At 45.2% G+C, this 15,300-nt stretch overlaps 1 protein-coding gene across 1 annotated transcript in view; it reads right to left on the minus strand.

Annotated features, from left to right (window-relative positions):
- The window catches only part of LOC149453426 (uncharacterized), a 39,134-nt gene that overhangs the window by 22,453 nt on the left and 1,381 nt on the right, over window positions 1-15,300 (minus strand). The window contains exons 2-8 of the mRNA XM_089688644.1: window positions 14,106-14,215; window positions 13,175-13,345; window positions 12,965-13,088; window positions 12,751-12,848; window positions 12,500-12,641; window positions 10,677-11,300; window positions 8,646-8,659 (exon numbers count right to left, since the gene is read on the minus strand). Of these exons, the coding sequence (XP_089544770.1) occupies window positions 8,646-8,659; window positions 10,677-11,300; window positions 12,500-12,641; window positions 12,751-12,848; window positions 12,965-13,088; window positions 13,175-13,345; window positions 14,106-14,207 (1,275 nt within the window). The 5' untranslated portion in view covers window positions 14,208-14,215. The remainder of the gene's footprint in view (window positions 1-8,645; window positions 8,660-10,676; window positions 11,301-12,499; window positions 12,642-12,750; window positions 12,849-12,964; window positions 13,089-13,174; window positions 13,346-14,105; window positions 14,216-15,300) is intronic.

Raw genomic sequence — 15,300 nt, forward strand, 5'->3', positions numbered from 1 at the left:
CATGGAGTTCCCAAGTTGCATGTACACAGCCCTCAATTATCTTCAACACTTTCTTGGGGTATCAAGATAACGGAAGAGTCCAATGTCCTCCAGCATGCAGGCCGTGTTCTGAGAGTTGGGTCTTCATCATCTACTTCTTCTTCTGGTGGAACCAGTTACTTTTGTGGCTGTTGTGAATTGGTAAATCAACTAGTAACAAATGGGAGTAAAACAAGAAATAACTTTTTACTAGTGCTAGAAAGTAATAACCCCAGGGCTCATTATCTTCTTTGTCCCATGTTGGGTTGTCTTCTGGGTTGCCATCTTGGGTTTAATTTGGGGAGGCACACTCCCCTACAATACTTATTATCCAGCAGCCATCAACCTCCCAAACCCAAAACATATTTCTATTGGCCGGATTGCTGCATATGGACAACACAATATAATTACCAGAGACTCGGTCTGGTCAGGTAAAATTCCCAGGTATCTGGAAAGAAGAAAAAAGCAACCGAATGCATGTACTCCTGCGTTGGATAGTGGACTCCACAAAGTCAATATCCCCACATGAGTAAGAAAGGAATGCAAACCTTGCTGCCCTCAACAGACCAGGGAAATCCAAAGAGAACTGTATATAGGAAACAAAAAGAGAGCTCTGGGCTTTGAGGAAGAACCTCGAAACGCGTCAGAGACCAGCTATCCAGAGATCTACAGTGCCCCACCAGACCACCTTCAGGGGTTTTTGGACCACATTGCATCCTTTGTGACATGCTTTCCATTTGTTTTTACTTCTCTTGCGAGTATTTTATTAGTTATAAATAAATCTCATTTTTAAAGGTAATGCACTAGGCACATGCGCCCTCTTTTTGTTTCCGATATACAAAATTCCCAGGTAAGCTGGTAGCGAATGGATACCTAGAACGATGCCTTCAACCATTATTGGGAGGGATAATAACTAATGGACTGAAGCAGGGGCGGACTGACCATTTGGAAACTCGGGCACTGCCCGAGGGCCCGGGGTCAGTAGGGGGCCCCATGAAATGCCCCTGGTTCCTTTTTCATAGGCTTTTTTGAGTTTGGGCAAGGACACAGGGGCCCCGAGATTCCCTATTGCCTGGGGGTCCAATGGGTTGTTAGTCCGCCCCTGGACTGAAGAGAAAAATCACCGGGACACTGAAGAAGATAATCCATGTGGCATCGTTCATGACATCGACTTATATGACCATACTCTGCTGTGCTGGGATGGAGAGATGAGGACAATCACAGGGACATGGACCGGACTGACAACAGGACAATGGCAAACCCCTTTTAGGGTGCATGTCCATCCAAATCCTTTTTTTGTGAGGAAGGACAGGACTCCGCATCAGGTTTTTTCTGTTACCTGGGGCTCCACTAGAGAGATTTGCTTGCACTTACTGCAATGGTGACAACGGTTACACCGGACAGGAAGTCCCGGACTGACTTCTGAACTAAACCACGGGTGTCAAACTGGCGGCCCTCCAGCTGTTGCCACGGTACAAGTACCATGAGGCATGGCAAGATTGACAGTTACAAGCATGACTCCCAAAGGCAGAGGCATGATGGGACTTGTAGTTCCGCAACAGCTGGATCACATGACAGCAACCCGATGCATTTATGCATCTAGATGTGGTGGGGACAACTTGCTGAAGTTCAAGCCGAGCATCAAAATGGGGAAGAAAGGGGATTTAAGAGACTTTGAACATGGCAAGGTTGTTGGTGCCGGACGGACTGGTCTGAGTATTTCAAAAACTGCTGATCTACTGGGATTTTCCGGCACAACCATCTCTAGGGTTTACAGAGAATGGTCAGAAAAAGAGAAAATATCCAGTGAGCGGCAGTTGTGTGGAGGAAAATGCCTTGTTGGTGTCTGCTATACAGAGCCATACAAAGCAGTGTGTAGGAGCTGACAGGGGAGAGATCTGCATTGTTCACATACAGTTCTCTCCCCCCGTCGGTATTACTCAGCGATCACCGGGTGCCAGCGAGTAATCACCAGCCAGGACGTGGTGATTAACAGCCGAGGCTGCAAATGGCGGCGCGCCCCCTACCTTCATGAACATGCAAATCAGTCATCATTTGTTAGACATGCATTTCTGCTGAATTTGTTGTTGCTATTCTGTCTCTCAGTGTTACAATGCACTGAACATTAGATTTTTAGACCGAACGTTTCTTTGGGAGTGGGCAAACATTCAACATCAGCCGGGGAGCAAATACGCATTTCCTTCACTACATATATATATATATATATACACACACACACATATATATATATATACACACACACACACATATATATATATATATATATATACACACACATATATATATATATATACACACACACACACATATATATATATATATATATATACACACACACATATATACAGTCATGGCCGAAATTGTTGGCACCCTTGATATTTTTCCTGAAAATCAAGTATTTCACACAAAAAAGGTATTGCATTAACACATGTTTTGCTATACACATGTTTATTCCCTTTGTATGTATTGGAACAAATATAAAACAGAGGCAGAAAAGCAAATATGACATAATGTCACACAAAACCCCAAAAATGGGCTGGACAAAAGTATTGGCACCCTTAACTTAATATTTGGTTGCACACCCTTTGGAAAACATAACTGAAATCAGTCGCTTCCTATAACCATCAATAAGCTTCTGACACCTCTCACCCGGAATTTTGGACCACTCTTCCTTTGCAAACAGCTCCAGGTCTCTCTTATTGGAAGGACACCTTTTCCCAACAGCAATTTTAAGATCTCTCCACAGGTGTTCAATGGGATTTAGATCTGGGCTCATTGCTGGCCACTTCAGAACTCTCCAGCGCTTCTTTGCCATCCATTTCTGAGTGCTTTTTGACGTATGTTTGGGGTCATTGTCCTGCTGGAAGACCCAGGATCTTGGACGCAAACCCAGCTTTCTGACACTGGGCCCTACAGTGCGACCCAAAATCCTTTGGTAATCCTCAGATTTCATGATGCCTTGCACACAGTCAAGGCACCCAGTGCCAGAGGCAGCAAAACAACCCCAAAACATCATTGAACCTCCACCATATTTTACCGTAGGTACTGTGTTTTGTTCTTTGTAGGCCTCATTCCGTTTTCGGTAAACAGTAGAATGATGTGCTTTACCGAAAAGCTCTATCTTGGTCTCATCTGTCCACAAGACGTTTTCCCAGAAGGCTTTTGGCTTACTCAAGTACATTTTGGCAAACTGTAGTCTTGCTTTTTTATGTCTCTGTGTCAGCAGTGGGGTCCTCCTGGGTCTCCTGCCATAGCGTTTCATTTCATTTAAATGTCGACGGATAGTTCGCGCTGACACTGATGCTCCCTGAGCCTGCAGGACAGCTTGAATGTCTTTGGAACATGTTTGGGGCTGCTTATCCACCATCCGGACTATTCTGCGTTGCAATCTTTCATCAATTTTCCTCATCCGTCCACGACCAGGGAGATTAGCTACAGTGCCATGGGTTGCAAACTTCTTGATAATGTTGCGCACTGTGGACAAAGGCAAATCTAGTTCTCTGGAGATGGACTTGTAACCTTGAGATTGTTGATATTTTGCCACAATTTTGGTTCTCAGGTCCTCAGACAGTTCTCGTCTCCTCTTTCTGTTGTCCATGCTTAGTGTGGCACAGACAGACACACAATGCAAAGGTTAAGTGAACGTCTCTCCTTTTTATCTGCTTTCAGGTGTGATTTCTATATTGCCCACACCTGTTACTTGCCCCAGGTGAGTTTACAGGAGCATCACATGCTTGTAACATTCTTATTTATCCGCAGTTGTGAAAGGGTGCCAATACTTTTGTCCAGCCCATTTTTGGAGGTTTGTGTGACATTATGTCGAATTTGCTTTCTTTCCTCCCTTTTTTTGTTTTGTCCCAATACACACAAAGGGAATAAACATGTGTATAGCAAAACATGTGTTAATGCAATACGTTTCGTGAGAAATACATGATTTCCTGGAGAAATATCAAGGGTGCCAACAATTTCGGCCATGACTGTATATACACACACACACAAATATATATATTGTGACAGTGTGACAATCTGTCACCCAGGATTCTCAACTAGGCAGGTTGAGGGGCTCCAAGGTAAAGGTTTGATATGGAGGAAAGTGGCTTTTCACTTTCCTCCTTTGTTTGTAAGGTCTGTTTTGGGATCTGGAGCCTGGAGATTTCAAAGAGATCTGGGAGGGATGAAATCTCCAATCCTGGGACCAGGTTTTGGGAATGGCCAGGAGACTGATTGCACAGGTGTGTGCAGGCCTCTTCATAGAGTCAGGACCAGGGTTCTGGGCTCCACCCCGGCAGATAGGAGTCAGGAGGGCTCCACTTGGAAGACAGGAGGTCACTGCTTGGGTCAGGTGGGCTTCACCAAGGAGAGGTGGAAGCCAGACTAGCTGTGTGCTAGAAGTTTGCTGTGTGTGCAAAAACCAACCTTTTGGAAGGAGTCTGCGGGAGACAGACATAGAGTGGTATCCCTGAGAGAGCCAGAAGGCTGAGTATTGTTTAATTTGTGTGATGGTGGAAACCCCTGCGTGGGAAACCTTTATGTTACGGGACTTTCATTTAAATAAAAGTGGGCTAAAAAGGCCCTGAAAAATAAGCGAGTTGCTGTGTGCGTTAACAAAGCTCTACCACTTTGACGTGAGTTCCCACATATGGTGGAGGATGCGGGCAGAATTGGAGATCCCGGCGATTGAAGTAAGTTCATCAGTTATATGAACTGTGTTGGTGCATAAGTCTGCACTATCTGTGTGTGCAGGTGAGGAGAACCTGCTAGTGAAAAGGACTTTGCCTTAAAGAGACAGTGTTCCATGGTGTTGCTGAACTGTGTAACACACTGCTGTGTGCATGACTGCAAAGATGGGGCGGTCAAAACAGAAAAAGGAGGCAATGTTTGCTGAGATGAGAGAGCCCTGTGGTTAGGGGGTTATATACTGCATGCCCCAGCCAAGCCGGGAAATTTAGATGTGGGTGAGTCTGCTGTGGACTGGTGCAAGCGGCACCTGGCAGCATTGAACCAACCTACAGAGGAAAGCAAGCCAACCTTCAGTGCAAGGAGAGAGCTGCAGGATGTCCGTACCTGGGAGAGGGGTGTTGTCACCCATGGCAACGCTGCTGCAGTTAAACCAGTAGCTGTTGTGAAAAATGTGAATGTGTCACGTCTTGAGAGTTGGTCCAGCAGAGAGAAGCCCATGCTATGTGCAAGGAGAGGAGCTGACCAGAGGCCAGGACCAAGAGTGAAGGCCCATAGCAACACAGAGGAGGCCAGTCGGGCTGTCTGTGTACAGGGGGCTATGTCGTATAAGGATCGTGGCAAGTGGCATCAAGAGGAGCCAATACAGCATGTTAGCCAGCGAAGTTCTGCTTGGAGAGTGCAATCTCCCATGGTGACCGGAGAAAAAATATTGCCTGGAAGGAGGAGCTGCATTGGAGATGTGGCTCAGTATCCCAATAAAGAGAAGTGCAGAAATATACCCTGCGTGGAATGTGGTCAGTGGGGGCATGGGATCTTTTACTGTCCCAGACTCTGGAATACCGCTGATACTGGGCTAATGTCTACAACATCAAGCCCAGATTCTTGTTTGAAAATGTTGGCGGCCGCCTCTGGCAACAGGGAGGAAGTTCCTGTTGGGCCTGCAGGGGGTGCCAGAGAGTCCATGGAGCCTATGGGGGCATCTGTTACTTCACCTTGGGGCAAAGGAAAAGTTGCCAAGGAAAGTGCAGTTGAGGATGCGTTTATGAGACAACGCACTCAAATGAAGATGGTGACACCGTGTGTGATAAAACCATGGCTGGGACTGTCATGTTGAGAAGGACTGGTTATGAGACTGTCCATTCTGATGTAGGAGTGACCCCAGTTACCTGGGCCACTGAATGTGCTTTTGAGAGTGACTTTTCCCTGTGCTGTGACTTGTACAGTGGGGAGGCAGGGGTTAAAGTAAAACCTGTGCATGGTTCTCAAAAAGGAAGTGATGTCACTAATGTGTGCCAGTCACAGGTTGGTAGTGGGCTAGTACAGCCCACAAGAGCTAAAAATGCTAATGTTGATGTGAAATGTACTGCTGTTGGGAAAACCCTGAGCTCTTGCAGTGCAAAAGCGGTAATTAAAGATGGGTCGTTTCCCATAGCAACTGGTGGTAAGACAGCACAGGTGTCCTTAGACATCTCCAGGGGTCTCCGTGTATTGGAGCCGGAGGTTGCCCGGGACAACTGCGATGTCACTCTGGTGGAGCAGAGTGGAACTGCACCTTGTCATAGGAGTGTGTTGGTGCAGTCTAATAATACTGAAAGTGTTCAGGTGAACAGCGGGTTAATGCAGCCTGGCAAAAATGCAAGTGTGTGTGTAATTCAGGAAGCACCACCAGAGCAAAGTGGTGGATGTGAGGTATTGCAACCTGCAGTTGGAAAACAGGTGTTACCCAAGTCTGATGTGATCCAGAGTGATTTGTGCAATGGATCTGCAACTAAGCCCGTCTATTCTTATGTGTCTCCTTGGGAGGATGGATCGGTGCTGAGGAGCACTGGTGAATTGAGCACATATACAATGGATTGGGATAGTTGGGGTAAAAGGCTAATCTCGTTGATAGATGAGGCTTTTATGCAAAAAAATAAGGTGGACACTGTTTCTGCTGTGCCAGCAGGAGGATCTATAGAACAGCCTATAGATAAGGGCGTGCATACAGCAGAGACTTTGTCTGTGACCCACAAACATGATGTTGGCATGGAGTGTCAAAATGATGTTGTCACTGGGAATGATCAGGGGCAGCTTGTGGATGCTGAGTCTGAGACGTTGAGAGTGAGCCCAGCACATGGCCGCGCTCTGGTGGAGCACCAGGCTGTGGTTATCTCCAGCTTGGAGGAGGTCCCTTTAAAAATTTCAACTTCTCAAGTCTCAGCAGGTGAGTCTCTCAGCGTTCCCAGTGCCCTAAATATGGTCAGGAAGGTCTTAGGTTTAGAGTCAAGTGGTTGGGTTGTAACCAAAGTATTAAAGGAGATGCTTGAACTTTGGAATGTACAACCAATGTATATTGAGGTGTCTCCTCCACAGTCGGATGGTCTGGTACTGCGGAGTACCACTAGGTGGAGCACCAAATGGCTGGCTGTACAGATCAAAGGGAAACAAGAAAGTGGTTTGTTTCAGAATTTGTTGATGGTGTTAAAAGTTGTATCAGGGTATGCTGCTGGACTACCTGTAAATGTGATTTATGAGAGAGGTTTTGGAGAAATGAAAAATGAGCCAAAAAAGGTTTCACCTCCTAACAGCCAGGTGAGAAGCATTTCTGCTGCTATGGTCCAGGATGGTGCTGGTCAGTTGTCAGTGAAGGGTGTGTTGACTGCACCAGTGGACAAACCACATGAGATGGAAGGGCCGAGCATGGACCAGAGAACAGCAGAGATCCTGACCAGGGCTCAAATGGATATGCCTAAAGAAATCAGGGTCATTGGGCCAAAAAGAGGTTTATGTAGAAGTTCTGATAAGACACCTGAAATACAGGGAGAAATGGTATGTGAAAACTGGCAAAATAGATCAAAAGAGAGCTCATATGTACCGGGTTTGGATACAGATCCAAGTGGTGTAGGAAAAGTTAAAATGGTTGGACAGCCGCCTGCAGAGTGCATGACACCAGGTGAAGTGGCATTTTGTGTGGATCACGTGGGTGATGGCTGCCCTATGGTGTGTGTGCCCTCTACAGACACTGTCCTATCAAATGCTGGAAAAGATATTGAGAGGTGTAATATTGACTGGAATATATCTGTTCATGGTAAACTGAATGCTGTGGTGACGAGTCATGCAGGTTTGATAGCTAAAGGTACAAGAATTCAGGGGGGTGGTCCTGGTACAAATACAGTAGAAATAGTTCCCCTACAGCCTTGGGACAGGAATACTGAGAGAGGTATTAGGAAACCTTGGAACCTGAAGCAAAGGGGCAGAAAGGTCGATAGAAAGGCCAGGGGGACCCTGTTAGGATTTCAAGAGAGAAAGTGTTTATGGAAGTGCACCCGGAAAAAGAGTAGGCAAGGTCTGATTAAAGCCCATCGCAGAGTGACAATGGGGCTTGGGGAGAGACACCAAAGGAGTCATTGGGTAGAGTTCCCCTTTAGGAAAGGTATGGTTAGACCAGATTGGACCCCTGTAAATGAGAGCTGGCACAGAGGTGCCAGAAGGTATAAGTTGTGTGTTCTGCCCCCTACGGGATCTAAACAAAGGGGGGGGGGGATATGTGACAGTGTGACGATCTGTCACCCAGGATTCTCAACTAGGCAGGTTGAGGGGCTCCAAGGTAAATGTTTGATATGGAGGAAAGTGGCTTTTCACTTTCCTCCTTTGTTTGTAAGGTCTGTTTTGGGATCTGGAGCCTGGAGATTTCAAAGAGATCTGGGAGGGATGAAATCTCCAATCCTGGGACCAGGTTTTGGGAATGGCCAGGAGACTGATTGCACAGGTGTGTGCAGGCCTCTTCATAGAGTCAGGACCAGGGTTCTGGGCTCCACCCCGGCAGATAGGAGGGCTCCACTTGGAAGACAGGAGGTCACTGCTTGGGGTCAGGTGGGCTTCACCAAGGAGAGGTGGAAGCCAGACTAGCTGTGTGCTAGAAGTTTGCTGTGTGTGCAAAAACCAACCTTTTGGAAGGAGTCTGCGGGAGACAGACATAGAGTGGTATCCCTGAGAGAGCCAGAAGGCTGAGTATTGTTAAATTTGTGTGATGGTGGAAACCCCTGCGTGGGAAACCTTTATGTTACGGGACTTTCATTTAAATAAAAGTGGGTTAAAAAGGCCCTGAAAAATAAGCGAGTTGCTGTGTGCGTTAACAAAGCTCTACCACTTTGAAGTGAGTTCCCACAATATATACACATATATATACACACAAATATATATATATATACACATATATATATACATATATATATATGTGTGTGTGTGATTTTGCACACCCCTGTAGCAGTATTTCTGTATTTTCAGCTTTTTCTGTGCGGAATTTGCACAGAAAACGCTGCAAATTCAGCACCGCATCATTGTGAACCTGTGGCTCAGTCCCACAATGTTTATAAACACTTTGTGGGAAAGTTCTTCTTTGGCAGCAGAGGCTCTTACAGCCATTGTATTGATTTACACAGCAAGTCCCGGCTGTCATTTTGACAGTTGGAAATTACTAGCAAATGGGGGGAGGGGGGGACTGCAGCAAAGCCTGTGTCCACATCTGGTTTTCTAACACAAAATTCTTTAGTCCATTAATAAGTCTAGGATTCCTTGTCTGGCTGGTGCAGGAGAACATCTCCATCTGACAAATACTGTAGATCAGGGGTGTCAAACTCCATTTCATCACAGGCCGTATCAGCTTTATGGTTGCCGTTAAAGGGCCGGTTGTATCTGTAAGACTGGATGTCCAGAGCACCCCACCCCCCATTATATCAAATGTCAAGAATCCCACACCCTCCTTAACATCACCGTGCACCCCCTTTGGAGACAGAGCTGGAAAGCAGAAAGTGCAGGGTCTGGAGGAGGACCAGAGGAGGAGTAGAGTTAGTTACTAGAGTCTGCTGAGACCAGGGGAAGCAGAGATGAGGGGCTGCTGCAACTGCACTGAGAGGATTTGGTAGAGGATACAAGGTGGGGGCGGAGACAAGGGGTTACCTGCAGGAGAAGTGCAAAGGCCACACAAAATGGCCTGGAGGGTGGATTCGGCCCGCAGGCCTTGTGTTTGACACCTGTGCTGTAGAGGCACTCATCACCAACATGCTAGATTGACTTTTCATATGGTGTCCAGTATCTCCTTCTCATTTGTTGGGAACATGACGTTATATAGAGGAACAGAGATGGACCTTTCATATGGTGTCCGGTATCTCCTCATTTGTTGGGAACGTGACGTTATATTGAGGAATGGAGATGGACCTTTCATATGGTGTCCAGTATCTCCTCCTCATTTGTTGGGATCGTGACGTTATATTGAGGAATGGAGTTGGACCTTTCATATGGTGTCCAGTATCTCATTTGTTGGGATCGTGACGTTCTATTGAGGAATGGAGATGGACCTTTCATATGGCGTCCACTATCTCCTCCTCATTTGTTGGGATCGTGACGTTATATTGAGGAATGGAGATGGACCTTTCATATGGCGTCCAGTATCTCCTCCTCATTTGTTGGGATCGTGACGTTATATTGAGGAATGGAGATGGACCTTACATATGGCGTCCAGTATCTCCTCCTCATTTGTTGGGAACGTGACGTTATATTGAGGAATGGAGATGGACCTTTCATATGGCGTCCAGTATCTCCTCCTCATTTGTTGGGAACATGACGTTATATTGAGGAATGGAGATGGACCTTTCATATGGTGTACAGTATCTCCTCATCTTACCATGAAATGATGACTCCTTCAGTTTACAGGAGATGAGATGACTTTTTGATGCTGTTATCTCATAGGAACAAAAGAACAGTATGGAAGACAACTTGATCAATGCCTATAAACCCCAAAGTGTGCTGAGACATAGCTGGAAACTGTAGAAGGCAGAGATCACAACTGGACTGTCCAAAAACAGAAGATGTCTAAGTAAACCTGAGACCCGCCATACCTGAAATATCACTTGTGCCCCATTCAAAATTACATTTTATTTTACAGTTCTATGGATTAGGCAAATCACTGTACAATCAGCAGGAGTGTGTTTTCTGATGTCTAATTAGATGTCCTTTTTGAGTGAAAGATCTCCCGCACTTTGAACACGAATACGGACGCTCGCCCCTGTGAATTCTCTGGTGTGTAATAAGGTTGCCTTTCCAGGTAAAATATTTCCCGCACTCTGAACATGAGAAAGGAGTCTCCCCTGTGTGAATTTTCTGGTGATCGTTAAATACTTTTTTATCAGTAAAGGATTTCCCGCACTCCGGACACACAATGGTCACCTTGGTGTGGGATCTGAGATGTATAAGAAGTTCAGAATTAGTCTTAAAAGATTTCCCGCACCCCAAACATGATAACGAGCTCTCCCCTGTGTGAGGTTCTTCTTGGCTTAGAGAAGGTTCCTTGGGATTATTAGATGGATCCGATGGTCTACTGGTAACTGTGGAATAGATATCTGAAGTCAAAGTATCTGATTTCTCCGAAGGTTCCTCAGGATTAGTGAGATCCTTTGAGGTCTCCAAACAGTAAGGACTGTGGGGAAGGTTCTGAGCAATGGGATTTATTCCTGGAGAATTTTGTCTGATGCCATTATTGTTAGCCTTATAAAATCGAGATAAAACGGGACCTCCCTTCGATGTATTTCCTACATAGCGACCATCTGTTGGAAAGCAATTCAAAATAAATATTTTACATTTATTCCTGTAACAAGTATATATTATGAGTATAGTATCTTCCCCTCATTTATTCCAAATATTGAAAGGTTTAACATTTTTGGTGACTACTGGAGATCCTCCTCCCATATGATGTGCAGCATCTCCTCCTCATTTGTTGGGAATGTGACATTATATTGAGGAATGAAGATGGACCTTTCATATGGTGTCCAGTATCTCCTCATTTATTGGGGACATGACGTTATATTGAGGAATGGAGATGGACCTTTCATATGGTGTCCAGTATCTCCTCATTTGTTGGGAAAATGATGTTATATTGAGGAAAGGAGATGGACCTTTCATATGGTGTCCAGTATCTCCTCCTCATTTGTTGGGGACATGACGTTATCTTGAGGAATAGAGATGGACCTTTCATATGGTGTCCAGTATCTCCTCATTTGTTGGGAACATGACGTTATCTTGAGGAATAGAGATGGACCTTTCATATGGTGTACAGTATCTCCTCCTCATCTGACCATGAAATGATGACTCCTTCAGTCTACAGGAGATGAGATGACTTTTTGATGCTGGTCCAACATTTCTAACCTAGACTCACCTTTTCCAATAATAAGCTAACCCTTTTGTTATTTCTCTCTTCTATTTATACTTTCTACCCATTGATTACCTCTACAATGGCTATCTCCCCTTCAAACTACCAAGAATGCTTCTGCCAGGCTCATTCTCCTTATCAACCACACCATCCACCAACCCCTCTAAAATCTGTCCACTGGCTTCCACTTGTCCAACAAATAAAAATCACATTTCTAACAACATCCACAGCCATCCACAACTCTATGCAAATTGGAAATAAATGCTCCCAACACAGGGTGGTAACTGTGGGGGCAATTAAAGAGTTCTAAAGCGCCTCCTAATATAGATTATAGATATATTATCTACAACTCTATGTCCAGAGCTACATCGCCTACATCTTCCATCCACTGGAGCATCCTACCCTAATCTGTCTGGCTACCCAACCCTCCCCCCTCCCCGGGGTATCCCCTATATTTTTCCTGATTGTGGCATTTCAGGAAAAATTTTACATACGTAATAGTTGGTGCTGACAGTCATAGGAAATAATCACATTAGACAGAATACAGTCATTTGTTTTGTTGTGGCTAGAAAACAACCTTTTAGTGTTATGACTTACCCGTGCCTATACCTAGAGAAGATTCCTCCGGTTTACTTTTCATCACCATCTCCCCCTCCTCCATAGACTGCTGATCTCCACTCACCAACCTCTCTTCTTCTTCCTCTTTAATCTTGACTTTCACAACAACCAGGTCGCTACCCTGAACCCCAAAATGATATAAAAAACGTATAAAAATTAGTTCTATCACAAATGTCATCTCATAGAATTCAGATTCACTTTGAACTTTTAGGTTCCCCCGTTCCATCTACCTGATCCTGCTGAGGGATCTCATGACCTTCCATTGTGGAATCCTGGGAATACAGAGGACGGGGACATCTCTCTGGTGGGTTCCCATTACTGGATCCATCTGTAGGAAACACACACACTGACTGAATCCATTGTTTCTATGTGTTTATCAGATGATGGGGGATCTAGGTGGACCCTCCGTACTGCTCTCTCCTTTACAATAAAGTCTCCTCTTACCCGGTGATGTGAGGGGCGGCTGATTGTCCATCATGACGTCCTTGTAGAGATCCTTGTGTCCTTCTAAATACTCCCACTCCTCCATGGAGAAATAGACAGTGACATCCTGACACCTTATAGGAACCTGACACACACAATGATACAGTCACCATCCAGACACATCCCTTGTCTGTTACTGGAGAATGTCCCAGAATTCCCGGCACCGCTCACCTCTCCTGTCAGCAGATCAGTGATCCTATTGGTTACTTCTAGAATCTTCTTGGCACTGGTTCCCTCTATTGTCAGGCAGTGAGGTGGAGGCACTGTGATGGGCGATGTCCCCTGAGAACAGCTGCTGGGTGGTAATGGCTCACCAGATATTTTATTCACTATTTTATAATCCTGTGTAGAAACAGATGATAACAATTATCAGCACAGACTTCTCAGAATCATCATACGTCCAATCATCCAATCAGGTCTGTGTTTTTTTAATAGAGATGAATGACGTCATGTGACCTCCCAGAATCCTTCTCACCTCTCCGGTCAGGTCTGTGTTTTATTAATAGAGATGAGTGATGTCATGTGACCTCCCAGAATCCTCCACCTCTCCAGTCAGGTCTGTGTTTTATTAATAGAAGAGTGACATCACATGACCTCCCAGAATCCTCCTCACCTCTCCAGTCAGGTCTGTGTTTTATTAATAGAGATAAGAGTGATGTCATGTGACCTCCCAGAATCCTCCTCACCTCTCCGGTCTATGTTTTATTAATAGAGATAAGAGTAATGTCACGTGACCTCCCAGAATCCTCCTCACCTCTCCAGTCAGGTCTGTGTTTTATTAATAGAAGAGTGATGTCATGTGACCTCCCAGAATCCTCCTCACCTCTCCGGTCAGGTCTATGTTTTATTAATAGAGAGAAGAGTGACGTCATGTGACCTCCCAGAATCCTCCTCACCTCTCCAGTCAGGTCTGTGTTTTATTAATAGAAGAGTGATGTTATGTGACCTCCCAGAATCCTCCTCACCTCTCCAGTTAGGTCTGTGTTTTATTAATAGAAGAGTGATGTCATGTGACCTCCCAGAATCCTCCTCACCTGTCAGGTCTGTGTTTTATTAATAGAGATAAGAGTGACGTCTCGTGACCTCCCAGAATCCTCCTCACCTCTCCGGTCAGCAGGTAGATGATCTCCAAGGTGAGGTCCAATATCCTTTCAGTCATGTGATTCCAGTCCTCCATCCTCATTGATGTGGTCATGGAATCCATATTCCTCTCTGCAGACGAATATTAAACTGAGAATTACCTGGACCTGCACAGAGCTCCTTCATAGTTCTGACACCTCGGATTGCTCTTCATATGACGTTTCTAGGAGAACTATGACCCAACATTTTTGGCTTTCCTTTTTGTTAGATTACAGGAATACATTGGTAATTGTTCTCCCCATCAGCTGACGTGGCAGAACTGTGCCAAGTTCCGAAAGCTCAAGAAGGAGGAGGCCGTTCCCCTGAAACGCGTTGGATTTTACCCACAAACTAAGTTCTTCAAAAACGTTCTTAAAAACCAACCTGTTATGACTTACCTCTACACCCGGGGCACCTCTAAACCTGTTCTGGATCATCCCTTGGAGCATCTCTCAATTGATTCTACAGAGTAAGCAGCAAGAGGCCTAAATCAGTCTCTTTACCACCATACCCCCATCATCTAAGGAACCCTATAGGACCAATCATCCCTCTCCTCCATCTGATTCTCTACCAAACACAGGTCCAGCACAGTTATACACACTTATTGAATTTTGGGAAGGATCCCAACAACATTGTCAGGATCCACCTGGCTGCGTGATTGCTCAGCCTTGTAGGGTACAGCTGAGAGTTGGAGCCAGCTGATCCTGCCCCCTCTTCAGAGCAGGAGGGGGACACCTGCTGTGTTACACAAATACTGCAGCCTGGAGGGGAGGATGTATCTTTGAAATTTTGGGAATACCAAAACTCGCCTTCAAGGCCATCAATGCAACTGAAAAAAAGTCTTCCTCCGCCCCCGGCCCCATGCTACACTTTTATTATCTGCTGGCCAGACCATTGTCACCATTTTGACTTTTTTCATTTTTCACTTACAGCTTTCAGAGTTTTTAAAAGACCCCACAAACCATACAATTCCTGAAAGCACAGGACTGGTAGAATAAAAAGGCATACTTACTGATTTTGTGGTAGTTGTGGAAACAGTAAAAAAAATTTATGTTTTTCAATCATTACTAGTGTTCACAAACATTAAACTATGGACCAGAGGCTCTGGATGGACGGTTGGATAAATGGTTCTATATTTAGGACGTATCCGGTCTATAAACCAGAGGCTCTGGATGGAC

The sequence above is a fragment of the Staurois parvus genome, unplaced genomic scaffold (assembly GCF_062004578.1).
Source record: "Staurois parvus isolate SC_StPar_1 unplaced genomic scaffold, SC_StPar_1.0 ptg000449l, whole genome shotgun sequence".
In the NCBI taxonomy this organism is placed as follows: domain Eukaryota; kingdom Metazoa; phylum Chordata; class Amphibia; order Anura; family Ranidae; genus Staurois; species Staurois parvus.